General features: G+C 45.7%; 1 protein-coding gene across 1 annotated transcript in view; it reads left to right on the top strand.

Annotated features, from left to right (window-relative positions):
• The window catches only part of LOC147110427 (uncharacterized), a 79,294-nt gene that overhangs the window by 18,930 nt on the left and 43,736 nt on the right, over window positions 1–16,628 (top strand). Inside the window, exons 5-6 of the mRNA XM_086002232.1 lie at window positions 2,020–2,145; window positions 15,706–15,882. Of these exons, the coding sequence (XP_085858358.1) occupies window positions 2,020–2,145; window positions 15,706–15,882 (303 nt within the window). The remainder of the gene's footprint in view (window positions 1–2,019; window positions 2,146–15,705; window positions 15,883–16,628) is intronic.

The raw sequence follows: 16,628 nt of genomic DNA, 5'->3' as shown, positions 1-16,628 counted from the left end.
ACAAGATCCATTGTTGAGAACATGGAGTCCAGCCAAGGCTATTGGAAAAGCTGATACTCCAAGATCTTACTTGGTAGAGACAGAACCTGGAAACCAATACAGGCGAAACAGGATCCATATCAAACCCTCACCTGAAGCTGTCAAACAGCGGACAACATTAACAGCAGTTATGGTACCAGACACGGAAAACAATATAACGCCAGAAACAAACACCTCAAATACAACAACTGCAAACATGCACTCTCCAGAGCCAAACACGACAGCACCGGCAACAAGAAAAGAACACACCAAAACACCGCAGAAAGGAATAGTTACAGCCAAGTCCACAAGATGGAGGAGTAACATACAACCACCTAAGCGGTATCGCGAATAATTATAAAGACAATTATAATTCGCACAGAACAGGAAAACAACATGGACAAATATCTGTATATAAATTGAGCAAAGAAAGCTCACGTTCTGTATTTTGTTAACGTTATTCAACTGGAAACATTGTAAAATAGAAAATTGATGTAATTAGTTTTGTTGGGAAAGAGGGATGTTACATAGTTATGTTGGGACTACATTGTACAAGTGTACTAACACTCAAATCAAGTGTAGCAGCACTACGATGCTGGGAAAGTAGTGCGCAGGTGCCGCACAGGACTTGAAAATATCACCCGCACCATGCGGCAGGCAGCCATTACAACACAAATAAAACAGTAGTTATAATTACAAACTACCGAGATCCAGAGTCGTCTTTACAAAGCACTACGAGCGCTAGATGACATAACAGCTTCATTCACACTTAGTGGTTCGAATGACAGCCGAGCGCACTCACGGTAGACATCTGTTTGCGTGTCAGCCACCACTCGGGGCACAAAGCTATGAACTGAATTTCTACATCAATGTTCTCCTGACTAGTGATCCCACTAAATCAAAGTTTGCTGGTGCCAGCACCTCTTAAAGTCGGTCACAAACCTGCAATGTAAACAGAGTGGTGCAGGCGCTGCTGTGCACTGGAAAGTGGTTTTTGAGCTGCCCCCTCTGATAGGGCCGTCTTACCCTGTTGGAGGTGGCTGAAGTGCTCCCACTTCCCTCCCTGCAGTCAGCGAAATGGCTTTGTTGTCACTGACCTGTATGAGTCTTTTACAAAAGCAAAATACTGCGGATGCTGGAAATCTGAAACAAAAACAGAAAATGCTGGAAATACTCAGCAGGTCAGGCAGCATCCATGGAGAGAGAAACAGAGTTAATGTTTCAGGTGGAATTTTTGCGATTAGTGAAGTTGGCAGACGTGTGCCATTCCAACAAGTGGCAGTGGGCTGTTACGGGTAAATGCATGAACACGGTTGGATGAAGTTTCTCTGCTATTTAATTAAAAGCGTTGACCTGTTTACAACAAACGAGTTAGCACCTTTAGCAGAGGAATCTCATCTGCTCGTTGTTCATTACTAATCTCGCTCAGCACAATTTGAATCTAATGGTGTCTGTGCTATGGGGGGGGGGGGGGGGGAAGGGATGTTGACACACCCATCTGTAGGCCAGACTAAGAGCAGCTTTTAACAAAAAAAATGTTTAAAACCAGTTCTAAAGTCGATCCATCTGCTGTTGTGATCACCCTGTAATACACTACCATAGAAACTACTTCGAGCAAGCGTTGCTGCAAGCACTATATATAGCCACATCATCAGATTTCCTCTGTTCTGTATTTCTGGTTAAATATAAGTGCATTCTGTTGGAACATGTTTTGCTAGAAATTGCAAACAGAAAACATCTTCATAAATATATTCCTGATGTCACTGATATAGCGACATCTCTCGGTGGAGCTGGAAGCCAGCATTGCAGGACAGCGTCAGGCTGTTGCTGTCCAATGTATGTGTCTTCACATGAGTCCCAATAACAAAATGTGAAGAAACTACTGTGAGCAGCCCCTGAGGAAATATGCTAAAATATAATACATTTAAAATGAATTGAGGAAGGACTGTGACCTGAGCAAGGATTCAGCCTGTGTTTCTTTTCCCCTTCCATTATTATCAGTAACAACGTGCTAGATTCGACAAAAGCTTACTCCCTCCTGCTGACGGACAAGGCTGGCATCGAAGGGCTTCCCCAAACGGCCCGCAGACTCCTGGCCAGTAACGCAGTGGTTGGCACGGAACAAAGGTACGTCACAAAGTCACACCAAACGTACAGCCTGGCTTAGATGCAGTAAACCACCAGCTCTGAATTAAAAAAAAATCACAATTCCCATCGGTTAGAAAAATTGTGGGAAAAGTAACATTTTTGAGATCTGCAATAAAAAGAATTGATTACTGGAAAGTCGTACAGAACAGCAGCGCCCAACATTTCCACATCGCACAGATAGCAATGGTATTGCAGGAATCAGTCGTGAAATAATGCCACACTGCTTTCAAGCTCCCTGGCACAATAAACCAATCCGAATCTTCGCACCTTACACCAGTCCATATTCCCATCTGATATCCAGATTTTCATTTTTTGTACCGCTGCACTTGTGGGCAGTGATCCATTTAATGTAAACATGCTGAGTGGGAATCAGAAACCGCTGAGAAATCTGAAGTTCCAGTTTTGTTTTCCTGCATATCATTATTTCTTTATAATATTCATTTAAATGTTTCATGTTATTTCCATAATTATTGAGCTAGTTCACAGAGTTGTAAGAATACTTATATTTGTTGCAAACAGAAACAAATAAAGCTTATTTCATTTTCGGTAAGTAATGCAAATACAGTGTGAAGGAAGGAGCTTATTTGTTACCTTTAAAGGAGCAATAAATAAAAAGAAAGACTTGCTTTTCACGACCACCGGATGTCCCAAAGCACTTTACAGCCAATGAAGTATTTTTGAAGTGGAGTCACTGTTGTAATGTGGGAAACGTGGCAGCCAATTTGCGCACAGCACGCTCCCACAAACAGCAATGTGATAATGACCAGATAATCTGTTTTTGTTATGTTGATTGAGGGATAAATATTGGCCAGGACACCGGAGAGAACTCTCCTGCTCTTCTTTAAAATAGTGCCACGGGATCTTTTACATCCACTGAGAGAGCTGACAGGGCCTCGGTTTAACATCTCATCCAAAAGACAGTGCAGCACTCCCTCAGCACTGCACTAGATTGTCAGCCTAGACTGTTGTGCTCAAGTCTTTGGAGTGGGACTTGAACCCACGACTTTCTGACTCAGAGGTGAGTGTGCTACCAACTTTTTTTTATTTTTTTAAAATTATACTTTATTGAACATTAAGAACATTTACAACATCGTGATCATTACATTGTATGATACAAATCAATTCCACTGCCCTGCACAGCCATTCCGCCACCACATTTTAACATCAAAACCTGAAGTTTAATTTGTCACCTGTAACATATATTAATCGATTGTACTTTAAAAATTGGTTGTAAAGTACTGTCCTTAAATTCCTTTCTAAATAAAACATCCACAGAGCCTTATAATGGTCTTTTAGCTTATATTTAAAATACTCTTTTAGATTGATTCTCCTCCCCTTAAAAAACAGAGCATTCCTTCTTTGCACAATCACGAATCTAGCCAAACTGAACATTAAATTAATTGCCACTCCGCTAGACTCTGGCAGACTCTCCTGCAATCCCCATCTCAAAATTGAGTCCCACGGGATTCCCACTCTCGCTGTTCGGTCCCCACCCAGCAAAAAAGCTTCACACAACTGTCGAACATAGTACTTAAAGTCATTTAACTGCGGACATAACACCAGTAAATGGGACAGAGTCTCATCCTGTGTCCCACACATTGGAGGCGGCAACTTGCCCACTCGTCCAATCTTGCACAAGACCGTTGTAAAGTCTGTGGGTTGTGCAGTTAATAAATACACAGACTTCAGAAGTAACAAACAAAACAGGTCTTTACTATTCGAAGGTCCGGGCGAATCTGCCCCAGCAATCCTGCTACAACACTTATATACTGGTGTGGTCACTATCGGTATTACAGTATACAGAAGCCAAACAAATAGTGCCACACCTAAAGTAGTTCCCTTAAAGGTGAACGGTTACATTCAATAGTTCCCTTAAAGATAGACGGGTACATACACTACAATCCTCCCTTTTTAGCTTATTACTTACAGAGTCCCCGTTAAACATACATATCTTCAACTTCCTATAAAACAAATTACAGATATAATCTCGGTGGAGTCAATGTCATATAAAACAATTTACAAATATAATCTCGGTGGAAACAGTTCACAGGTTCAGTCTCTGCGGAAACAGTTCATAGATTCAGTCTCTGATCTTGACTCATTCCGAACAACATTTCTTTGGTGTAGCCGGATTACCTGGCTAGCGTGACTCCTCCATAGCCCTTTTCTTGACGTAACAGCTTGAACCTTCGTCCTGTTGAACCAGCAGTGCGGACTTTTACAACCAACTGGCTGTCTTGACATTTTCCAGTTTTTCAACTAATTTAGCTCCTTTCGTAATGTCCCGCCTGGAATGGTAGAAGTGCTAATATTTTAGACAGTTATTATCTTCTGCTTCTTCTTTTTCTTTTCTGCCTTTTTGAAACTCTCGGAGCTCCTTTCTCGGCTGCCAGCTGTAGCGCCACCAACTCTCTATGTTCCTTAGACCTTAAGTGCTTCCTCCGGATTTCAGCACTTTGAGAGTTTTCATCACAAGCTGGGCAGACCACATCCTCGTAACATTCAGTGTCACTCAACAGGTCATGGTAATATTCGGGTTCGTCCTGAGTTAGGCCAGCGAGATAGACTTCTTCTTCCTCCTCACCCGTCTGGACATTAGCTGACGGTGGTTCCTTCCCTAAACATCTTTCTTGAAAAGCCTTCTTCATGCATTCATATTCATCCCGCTCTTCCTGGGTTATCTGCCATTCCTTCACGACGGACCTCATTTGTGAGTTCAATACCTTCCTTTCCATCGGTAATTGCGTTATCAGGCTATTTAACCCTTCTACTGAAGTAACGGTTTCCACATTCTTCTGTTCACCTTGACGTGATTCAACATACTTTTGGCATCCTTGTAAAATTTGTGTTGCCACCTCAGCTATCTCCGTGACTTTTGAGAGCTCCGAACTCGTTCCCCCTGAAGATTGAAGCTCGTGTTCAGATTGTTCCCCTTGCAGAGTCTTGTCCTTCAGCATATGAAGGAGTTGGCTGACCGTTAACTCTTCCCTGGGAACACGGTGGATCAGAGTCTTCTCCATTTCCTCCACCTCTTTCTCCAATACTTCCACCTTACGTTCCTCTTGAACTTTGGCTTTCAGCGCTCGGAAAAGTTGCGCCCTGATGCTCTCTAGTTCATGTTCAGGGACCATTCTTACAGTGTCCTGTTCTTCCACTGAAAGGATTCCCAGTTGAATCTGTTCTTCAAGTTGTTGAACCTCGGTCATTGCCGCCTCTCATTTGTCTTGGGTGTCCTTCAATGTTTTTATAAGTTCTTGGACATCCTGTCTTTCATGCTCTGCCATGATTTTCACCTCTAATTTCTCATCTATGGATGGAGCTCCTACCGATGAGTCTGTCTTGGCCTTGAGCTCATCAAGAATTTCCTGCAGCCTTTGGACTTCTTGCTCATGTTCAACCTTTAGTTGTTCATATGCTTCTACTGAAACTAGCTTTTCGGAGGCTGCCGAGTTAACCCCCTCCAGAATTGTAGCCTGGGCCTGTTCATACTGTTCTTTCAACTTCTCACACTCTGCTTGTAAGGAGTCGTAGAGAAGAACTGGAATAAAATCCTGGCTCCCTGAAGATTCCTCTTCCTTTGGTTCATTCTGTAAATATTCTAGTTCCTGAACAGCATCAGGGGAATGTGATTGGTATTTGACCACGATGGCTCTATGGTCGCTCTCTGCTTGAGCTAGCTGTCTCTGTAGTCTTTCCAGGTTCTCCCATTCGGTGTCCCAGAACCTTTCCATATTTTTCATCTCTTGTACAAGACGGTCACTCAACTGTTCTAATTGTTGTCGTACTTTGACATAAGTTTGCGTCCGAGCTCGGTGTTCTTCCGTCATGGATGAATCCTTTGCTTGAACAGGCTCAGAATTCTCTGTCAACCTGGAGTTCTGCTCTGCAGCTTTATTCTTCTTGGTACCATAAGTCCTTCTGCATGTCTTCATTTTCTTTCCCATCGTCGGCAAGTCCCTTTTAGCCTTGTCTTCCATATTCGGCTTGGTCTTATCATCATCCATTTCAGAATCTGAGCTAATAGCTTGCACCGAGTCCTCCCTCATTATGGCTTTTAGGTAATGCCATTCCATGTCTATTTTCTTAATCCACTCCCGTCCTAGAAGTGGTGGTCCTCCCTCAGGTAATACGTACAAGTTCATTCTTGGGTGTTCTTTACCCCTATCTCTCACCTTGACTCTTATTTTCCCCACGGGGTATACGTTATGCCCCGTGTATGTCTGTAATACGAACTTGGTATTTCTTAAAGGTATGTGCGAGAATAGCCGGTGGTAGTCCCTTCGGTTGATGACTGATCGAGCTGATCCAGTGTCCAGCTCCATTCTTACTTGGACTCCAGCTATTTTTAGTATGACCCAGATGGCCTGTAGATCCGTTTCTTTACCCACATTGTGGATTCTCAGCCTACCCAGCTCCTGGTTGTTTGGGTCTGAGTCTGAATTCTGTTCGTCTGAACTCTTCTCAGCCACCTTGTGTACCTTGTTGTACTTTTCTTGTGGTGGCTTCCTTTGATTATTGGTCTTTTTCCCGGACCGGCATACCTTCGCGATGTGACCCAGTTTGCCACATTTCCTACACTCTTGGTTCTTAAACCAGCATTGATTCTGGTCATGCGTTGTCTTCCCACAACGGTAGCATTTTGTTGTGCTTGAAGTAATTTGGTCCACCCCGAGTGCCGCCGCCTTTAGTTGCATTTCCGCCGTTCCTTTCGCTGCGGCTTCGTGCGATGCAGCTATAAGGACAGCCCTGTCCAGTGTGAGGTCGTTCTCTTCCAGTAGTCGCTTCTGCGTCCCTTCTTTGGACAATCCGCATACGAACTTGTCCCGCAGCGCTTCTGTCAGATTCCCTCCAAACTGGCAGTATTTCGCTAGCCTACGCAGTTCGACCAAGTATTCCGCATTGCTTTCATCTTTCTTCTGCGTTCTTGCGTAGAATTTGAATTGTTCAGCCAGCATCAGCGGTGTGGGGTTCAAGTGGTCCTTCAGCACAGCCACAATCTCTTCGAAGGTCTAATCCGCTGGTTTATTTGGTGCTATTAGATGCTTCAAGAGCCCGTATGTTTTTGCCCCCATCGAGTTTAGCAATGTTATCGCCTTGTCGTCTTCCTCTATTTTGTTGGCTTCGCAATAGATCTCTATGCGTTCCACGTACGTGGCCCAGTCTTCTATTTCAGAATTAAAGTCGTTAATATTCCCTCGCTTAGGCATTTTTCTTCCCTTGGGAGCAGCACCAGTATTTCTTTAAGTATTCTTATTTATTTGTTTGATTCTAAGATGGCGGTTTTCCCGCGAAATCGGCGGTTTCCCGCTCTTTCCTTCTCTCCCCGCCCACTTCAATGGCGGTATGTCAATCAAGATGGCGGTTTTCCCGCGAAAATGGCGGTTTCCCGCACTTCCTTTCTCGCCCCGCCCACTTCAATGGCGGTTTCCCGCTTCTGGCGTCTTCTCCGCCTAATGGCGGCTTCCCGAGTTTCTTCCCGGTGGAAGGGGTACGCTTCCCCCACAGCGGACAGGTTCAGCCGCTGGCTGGCTTCCGCACAGCTCCCCTTACTCGGCTATGTCTTTTCCTCCCGCCCGCACGGCTCTACCGGCGCTGGGTACACCCCGTTAACGGAGGACAGTTCAGCCGCTGGACTGGCTCTCGCGCAGTCTCTCTCTCCGTACCCGGCTCTGTCGCTCTCTCACCCGCACGTTCGGTGCTACCGGCCCTGGGTACCCCATTGGTGGAGAACAGTTCAGCCGCTGGACTGGCTCTCGCGCAGTCTCTCACCCCGTTTTCGGCTGTGTCTCTCACCCACTCCCGCACGTTCGGTTTTGCCGGCTCTGAGTACCCCGTTGGTGGAGAACAGCTCAGCCGCTGGACTGGCTCCTCGCAGTCTCTCTCTCCGCACCCGGCTCTCACCCGCACGGTTCCCGTTCGCCTCCCCAGCCCTCTCGCAGACCGGTGTTTCCCTCCCCGGCTGCGGCTGGGTTTCTCTTCCCGCGCCTACTCGCAGGCTCAGCGCTTCGTGGCTGCGGTCGCTGCCCGGATTTTTCCCGCCGATCGCGGTCCGGCTGTCACCCGACGCCGTTGGACCCGACTTTTGGCCGGCACAGCTCCCCCTCGACCGAGGTCGAGTGCTCTGCCCTTATCCTCCGGATACTTCTACACCTTCCCCTACTCACAGTCTCTTCGGCCGCCTTGTTCCCTGCTGATCGGCTCACTCCGCACCGTGGTAGAAGGGTAGTCAGTGCCTGTTGCTAATGGAAGCTTTTGTTGCTAAAGTCTTCCACCTTTCTCCTGCTGCAGCCTCGTGTTTTCTTCCAGCAGCACGACGAGGGCGGTTGCCTCTCTTCGACGCTCTTCTTGCTTTGGTAATCTTGCCGCAGGGTACGATCGGACTCGTCGCCACTGTAAAGTCTGTGGGTTGTGCAGTTAATAAATACACAGACTTCAGAAGTAACAAACAAAACAGGTCTTTACTATTCGAAGGTCCGGGCGAATCTGCCCCAGCAATCCTGCTACAACACTTATATACTGGTGTGGTCACTATCGGTATTACAGTATACAGAAGCCAAACAAATAGTGCCACACCTAAAGTAGTTCCCTTAAAGGTGAACGGTTACATTCAATAGTTCCCTTAAAGATAGACGGGTACATACACTACAACCGACATGGTAAAAATCCGGCTATGAGCCAATTTGAAATCCAGTTCAATCCATTCTGGGCATTTCAAATTCACCCACACTCCCTTCCAAATCCTGTTGAAGTCCAGCTGTGGGTATATACTCTGCCAAAACTCCTGACCAGCAGGTGTCTTGAATCTCCATTCTCTGAATACCTCATAGAAATCTCGAGTATTACAGTTGTCAAATTGGACTAACTCTCCCCCTTTCTCCAGTACAAAGCTTGGAAAAGCAGGACGCATTTTACTTCCTTTGGAGATTTCCGCATTTATTTCTTCCATCCAATCCTGTGGCATTGCCCTCACAATCTTCTCATACATGATTCCTATTGCTTTTCCTTCTACCTCCTGATCCTCCTCCCACACCATGTCCCTCACTATCGCTGCCGGCAACCAACCTGGAATCACCTTGTATGATACATCTTTCACCGATATAATCCCAGCTTTTATAAAAGCTTGATTAAATAAAACCTCTCCTTCGATGTTGACCCACCTGTTCAAAAATAAGGGCTGTTCTAAAAATTCCTCAGCCCCCTTGGGCATAAACTGCACACTTTTTAAAAATTGAGCCCAAGTCTCTACAACCCCCTTATAAAACCTAGGGAGAAGCTTAATCGATTTCAAAAACATATTATTGTATTCCATATACAATATCCCCTGCCCTCCTATCCCACTTTGTTTTAAAAAATGCTCAAAACAACTCTTCCAAAAACTTGAATTTGACTTCTGAAGAAATCTCTTCACCCATTTGACTCTAAAGGATTTTTTCTTCAAATCAATATCTGGGAAGTTGAGTCCTCCCTGATTTCTCCATCCAATGATGGTATTGTAAGCCACCAAGGCTGGTTTCCCTTCCCATAAAAACCTCACACAAGCCTCTTGGATGGACTTTTCTGCCCACTCAGGAATATCCTCCACCGTCAATAAGTACCATAGCTTAGATAGCAGGAGAGCAGACACCACTGTCGCTCTTCCTTGCACTTTCAACCACCTTCTTTCCCATCTTCCCAAAATCTTTTTAATTTTCATAACCTTCGGTTCCCAATTTAATCGATCCACTTCTTCCCTGTCTTTCTTGCACCCCATTTTCACCCCCAGAACTTCCAAAACCTCCACCACCTTAAAGGGACATTCCTCCAACCATTCCCCCCTACCCCTCCCTGCAACCAGGCATTGGGACTTACTATAATTCACTCTGGCACCTGAAGCTCTACAATATTCCTCCACTACCTCCATAGCTTTCCTCACTGACTCCCCATTTCTCAATGTTAAGGTTGTGTCATCTGCATATTGGTGTATCACCGACACCAGCCCGGAACTGGGTACCACAATCCCAACTACACCTTGTTTCTTTCGCATCATGTAACCTAATGGTTCTGCTACCAATGTGTACAGCAGTGGGGACAGGGGACAACCCTGTCTCACTGATCTCTGTATCGGAAAATACTTAGATAAAAAACCATTACATTTAACACAGCTAAATATGTTTGAATAAAAAATCCTTATCCACTGAATGAAATTTTTCTTGAAACCAAATGCTTCCAAAACCTTCAATAAAAACTCATGAGAGACCCTATCAAAGGCTTTCTCTTGATCTATCTTTAATACATAAGCCTCCCTCCCATTCTCTTCCATGAGTTCTATCGCATCTCGGATTGAGACCACAGAGTCTGCGATGTCCCGGCCTATGACTCCATAGGACTGAGAGGGCCAAACTATCTCCGGTAACACCTCCTTCAAACGATTTGCCATAACCCTCGCCAAGATCTTATAATCCACATTTAATAGTGTGATGGGCCTCCAATTCTTCAGCTCCCGTCTATCCCCTTTATTTTTATAAGCTAAGCTTATGATACCTCTCCTCATAGATGGGGCCAGGTTTCCCTCAATTTTAATTTCCTTAAAAACTTCTAAGAGCAATGGACTTAAAATCTCGAAAAATTCCTTATAAAATTCTGCACTTAGTCCATCGGACCCTGGGCTTTTCCCCCCCTTCATTCCACTTATTGCTATTTTTATTTCCGCTAATCCTACTTCTTTATCACACATGCTTCTCTCATCCTCCTTTAAACCCTTTTCAATAAAAGCAGTAACCTTCTCCATCTCCAAATTGGAAATGTCTTCTTTTGTATATAGCTCTTGATAAAAGCTGCTAGCTGCCTCCAAAATCTCCTCACTTTCATGAATGATCTTCTCCCCAACCTTCAACTCCTCAATTAACGATAATCTCTGTCGCAGCTTCTCTTGCTCTAGAAACTATCTAGTGCATCTTTCGCCCTCCAATGCATCTCTAGCCTTTGCACGGAGAATGGCCCCCTTGCATTTTTCAGCTTGCAATAATTCCCACTCTTCCTTTAGCACCCGGAACTTAGTCTCAGCTCCCTTATCCTCTCCGTCAACTGCTTTACAGACATCCATAAACCTTTTGTTTATATTCTCTTCTCGATGCTGGTTAGCTGCCGCCCTCTTTTTCCCATAACGTACCGAAAAAACTTTTACCTCATATTTGAAATTGTCCCACCAAACCCTTCTTTCTTTCAAGAATAAAAGTTCCTTCTGAGCATTCTTTATTATATTTATAATCTCTTCTTTATAAGCACTTTCCTTCAGGTATTGATTGTTTAAAATCCACACCCCTGAACCGATTTTAACTCTGCTGTTCCTAATTCTAAGAACCAAAGCCGAGTGATCACTAAAAAATACTTTTTTATAATAAATCTCCATTACCTCCGAACTTAACCCTTCCCGCATTAACACAAAATCTATTCGGCTCTGTTTTAAAACATCACCCACCCAACCTGCTCTGGAGAACTCCCTTTTTATGGGGTTCCGGTCCCTCCATAAGTCTCTCAAATTTAAATTTGCCATCATTTTTATAATCATCCCTCTGGAGTTATCATCCTTAAAGGTCATCTGGGCTGAAATGTCCATCCAAGATAAAAATACATTAAAATCCCCCACTATACAAGGATTTTCCACCTCTGCCACTTCAGTGAATAACCCCCGAAAAAACTCGCGACGCTTGCAATGGTCGTTCGGTGCATAGATATTAAAAAGATCACAATTAAATCCCTCCAATTTTACCCTTAGCCGTAAAAATCTCCCCTCAGTGTCCTTGTCCACCAAGGCAACATTCTCTTCTTTGGACGGACTCACCAAAACAGCCACCCCTCTACGGTTATTGTTTGCACAACTTGCAAACACCTCTCCCTTCCAAACCTTCTGAACTCTTTCCAGAATATCCTCATCCCAAAAGGTTTCTTGCAGACACAACAAGTCCATGCCTTTAAAACCCTGCAACAACTGCTGCAATTTCTTCTCACCCCTCAGTCCGTTCACATTGATCGAGACTAATGTAACCATGGCTCCAAAGAAGGGAAGTATGCCCAATAATCTCCCCATCATTTAATCTCTGGCTCTTCCCTCCTCTCATGCTCCTGCTCAACTTTTCGGCCAGCTGTTGCTTTTTCCTGCAGCCTCCAGCTCTTTTTCCCCTCCTGTTTGACCCCTCCCTGCTGCTTCAGCCTCTTCCTTGCCTTAACTTTGGACCCAGGAGCTGCCCTTTCTCCCTCCTTCTGCCCCTCACTAACCTTTCCCTTTCCACATGATGCCACCCATCCCCGACTTCCATGTCTGTGTCCCCCCTCTAATTCCTCACACTCAAGCTCTTCTGCAACCCCTTGCGCCTGCTCCCCGTCAGATACATAATCCTGCTCCCCGTCAGATACTTCATCTCCCATAGAGAGTCTTCCTGCTATCGCAGTTTCTCCCACTGTGCCGCTCCCTTCGACCACATCTCTACCTCTGACGCTTGCACCTTGTTCCCTCACTCCATGGGACAATGGCGCACCTAAATTGTTCCCTTCTGACGGCTCTATCTCGCCGATCCCATTCTGCTGTCCCTTTAAGGCTCCTGCCTCTTGCACCCTCTCCCCGCCCTGCCCCCTCCCGCTCACCAAGATATCCGACTCCCCGCCTTTCCCCGGAGCACTCACTTCCACCACACACCCCGCTCCTGCCTCCTCTCCCCCCGCAGACACCAGACTCCCCAGGGGGAGCCGAACTGCACTAAGGCTCGAGTCTGCACTCGACCCTTGCTGCCCGCTGCTGTCTTTGTTCCCCTCCATAGCACTCGCCGTGTTTTCCACCATCTCCATCTCTATCTCCGCCAACCTCTGCCTCTTCCTGTGCTCCTTTTTCCTTCATTTTACCGTCTGTGTCCTCCGACTGCACTGCACCTCCGGCCGTTCCACACTCCTCTCCTGCTCCTCCTCCCATCTCATCACTCATTTCGCTCCCTTCTGCCACACACTCACAGCGGGCGGGGCCTTTACGACACACCCCACAGCTCTCCGCCTTGCAGCTCCGCGCGATATGTCCCGACTCACCGCAATTGTAACAATACAAATCAGGACAGTTTCGCACGAGATGGTCATGTCCCAGACAATAGTAACACACCTTTACTTGGTTATCGTGCAGCACACGAAAGTACTGCACTCCTTCCAGTGTCTCGAACTTCATACTGTAAGGCAAAGACCTCACCCCCTCTGGGAACCGCACCTTTACATACCGGGTTCCGTCTGCTACCCGTGTTCCCGGATAGTACCTCCTCTTTATTTCAGAACAGATTTTAATGTCCCACGACTCCAACTTTTTGCTCAGCACTTCGTCCTCGATGTACACAGGCAAGTTCAAAAATGAAACCACCACCTCCTCTGAATATAGCAGAGTCACCTCCAAAAATTTCTCCCCAACTTTCAGACTGAGCAGCAGTTTTTCCACCTCCTCACGGCCACTGACCGTCACCTCAAATCCCACATTTGGTTTTGGTCGGCAGGCAAAACAGCTTCCCTCACCACAGTCCTCATGAACCGCCTGGATTATATCCCAGGCTCGAACCTTTTTATCTTCACATTGCACCACCACCGTATTTTCTTTACCAAACCTCCTGAGGTCCCGGCCCAAATCTTTGGGCCTTTTTTTTCCCCTTCCCACCACAGTTTCTTCCCTAATAGAATTCCTCTCGGGAATATTGTCCTCTGAGGGGCCCGGCACTCCGGACCCCTCAGCAGCCATCTGGCTGTTTTTTGTGGGCTAAAAAGGCCCTAAAACCTGAAAACAACACCCCAAAGCCCTCCACCAACTTTTTACAGAACTTCCTCCAACGCCCAGCTGCAATTAGGCAACCAGTCACACCTGGCTCACTCCTAGCCCCTCCCACCTAGAGAGTGCTGCCCACTGAGCCACAGCTGACACTGACCAGTATTGGGGCTGGTGTCCTTTCTAGTATTAGCCTGCCATTGAAGAATAGCACTTATGAGCTGATCATTAGCCAGAGACTCCAGCTGGAAAGTGCATGCATGTAGGAGTGGTTAAGGACCAAATTGGTCTTGGTTGTGATGCTCCTACAGTCAAATAGCCTATCACACACACTGTCTAAGCTCACATATGAAGAATGGACACCTGGGGAAGGTACTAGAGAGGGTAGGCTGTGCCCATAGTACTGTATCACCACGAGAGCCAACATCAATGGTAGAGATGACAGATGGCCATTGCATTCTCCAATGCAACAACCATCTCATTTCTACAAAATAAAGAGGTTTGATGAGGTCTTGAATTCAAGAACTCATCAAACTACAGAGACTGTCATTTTTGACAGATGAAATGTCATACGTTGACATTCTCTGCAACCAGCTTTCCCTTAATTGGCCTGTTGGGTGGGCTTAACAAGGTCAATCAAAGGAAAATAGGGTGGGTTGGCCAGAAGTTGATGGAGGCAGGACTGAAACCCGACAAGTGGGAGTCCCGCCTCCAAAAGCTCCCCATTGGCAAAATCCAGCCCTTAATCCCTACAAGTGACGGAACGTTCTTGCTCTTCAACCATGGGGTAAATTTGGCCAGTTGATGACCTCTTTTCAGTAAAGAAGACTGATGAGACCATCTTGCATTTGCAAAATGTCTTCGTGGCTTGTGAGCAACATAACAGAATAAACTTCAACCTTCAGCTGCATAAGCCCTAAGCTCTGGAATTCCCTCCCTAAACCTCTCCGCCTCTGTACCCCTCTCTCCTCCTTTCTGACACACCCAAAAACCTACCTCTTTGACCACCTGTCCTAATATTTCCTTGTGGCTTGGTGTAACATTTTGTTAGATGACGTTCCTGTGCAGCGCCTTGGGACATTTTACTACGCTAAAGGCGCTATATAAAGGTACGTTGTTGTTGTAAACTAAATCGATGACAGCATTTAAAATATGTTTGCAAGATGATAATTAAGAGTTTAGAAATGTTAAAATGGAAACAATTGTAACTTTATGTTGGATTCTGTCAGTGTCTTACCTTCTTATCTAAAATCTCCATAAATATTGCTCAGCAGTGGTCCCGTTAGTCTTCTTTACCGAAAAAAGGTCATCAACTGGCCAACTGGTACATGGGAACACCATCACCTCCAAGTTCCCCTCCAAGTCACACACCATCCTGACTTGGAAATATATCGTCGTTCCTTCATCGTCGTTGGGTCAAAATCCTGGAACTCCCTCCCCAACAGCACTGTGGGAGTACCTTCACCACACGGACTGCAGCGGTTCAAGAAGGCGGCTCACCCCCACCTTCTCAAGTTCAGCTAGGGATGGGCAATAAATGCTGGCCTTGCCAGCGACGCCCTGATCCCATGAACAAATAAAAAAAAAACAAGTCATGCCTTTAGTATTCGGTGTAGAATCAGTTTGGATGTGACTCAAGGCAAATTGTAAAATGGGCATTAGTTTGTTATTACTGGAAGCTGTTAAATGTATTTGTTTCTAACTTTATGAATTGTATGGAATTATAAGCTTTACATAGTTATCAATTAAAAATCTTTCCATTTTCTCTGTGGCAGCCCAGATCCAGAGAATGGTCCCTGGAAGGTGACATTAGAGAGCCCCAGTTTTAAACCGCTCATGCTGCACAGTAGAAACAGGCAGTTAAAAGAACATCTCTACAAAGCCTTTATCTCTCGAGCCAGAGGTGGGCCGTACGACAACAGTGCATTGATCGATGAGATTAGACGGCTAAGGTAATTTGTGCTATTCCGTGTACACTTAAAAGATCTGTTTCCTACTCAGCTATAAGATGTGTTTTTCCATGCTTCTCCAGAGAACAGAACACTTCCCACCTTCCTGTAGCAGCATCCAGAACTTCTAAGTCCTGTTCTCCTTCTTCTTAGGCAGTCCCTCGGAACTGAGGATGACTTGCTTCCACATTAAAAATGAGTTTGCAGGTGACTGATGAGTCCAATGCGGGACCTACAGTCTCTGTCACAGGCGGGGCAGACGGTGGTTGAAGGGGCGGGTGGGTGGAGTGCTTGGGTTGGCATGCGCTCCTTGCGCTGCCTGCGCTTGGCTTCCGCTTGCTCCCGGCGAAGAGACTCGAGGTGTTCGGCGCCTTCCCGGATGCTTCTCCTCCACTGTGTGTGGTCTTGGGCCAGGGATTCCCAGGTGTCGGTGGGGATGTTACACTTTTTCAAGGAGTCTTTTTGAGTCCTGTAAAGCATGAGTCACAAACAGAGCCAAACTGTCGCTGTCACCCATTTTACCCTACTGCGCAAAGTCAAACTTTACCCCAAAGATTTCCTCCGCGAGCTACGTTTAGTGAAATCAGAAATATATACGCTTATAAAGAAACTAGACTGAACAGTTTGTGTAAACGATATTTCCTTATTTGTAACTTTATTGCTGACGGCTTGTTAACTCTCTGAGGACTGTAGTATTGTTGCTAATTCAAGTCCAAAAGTAAGGTTGAAAATTGTAAATTTATTGGGCC

Source organism: Somniosus microcephalus, chromosome 11, assembly GCF_052327205.1.
Source record: "Somniosus microcephalus isolate GS21.2 chromosome 11, FLI_Smic_1.0, whole genome shotgun sequence".
NCBI classification, from domain to species: Eukaryota; Metazoa; Chordata; class Chondrichthyes; order Squaliformes; family Somniosidae; genus Somniosus; species Somniosus microcephalus.
This window is presented reverse-complemented; position numbering and strand designations above follow the sequence as displayed.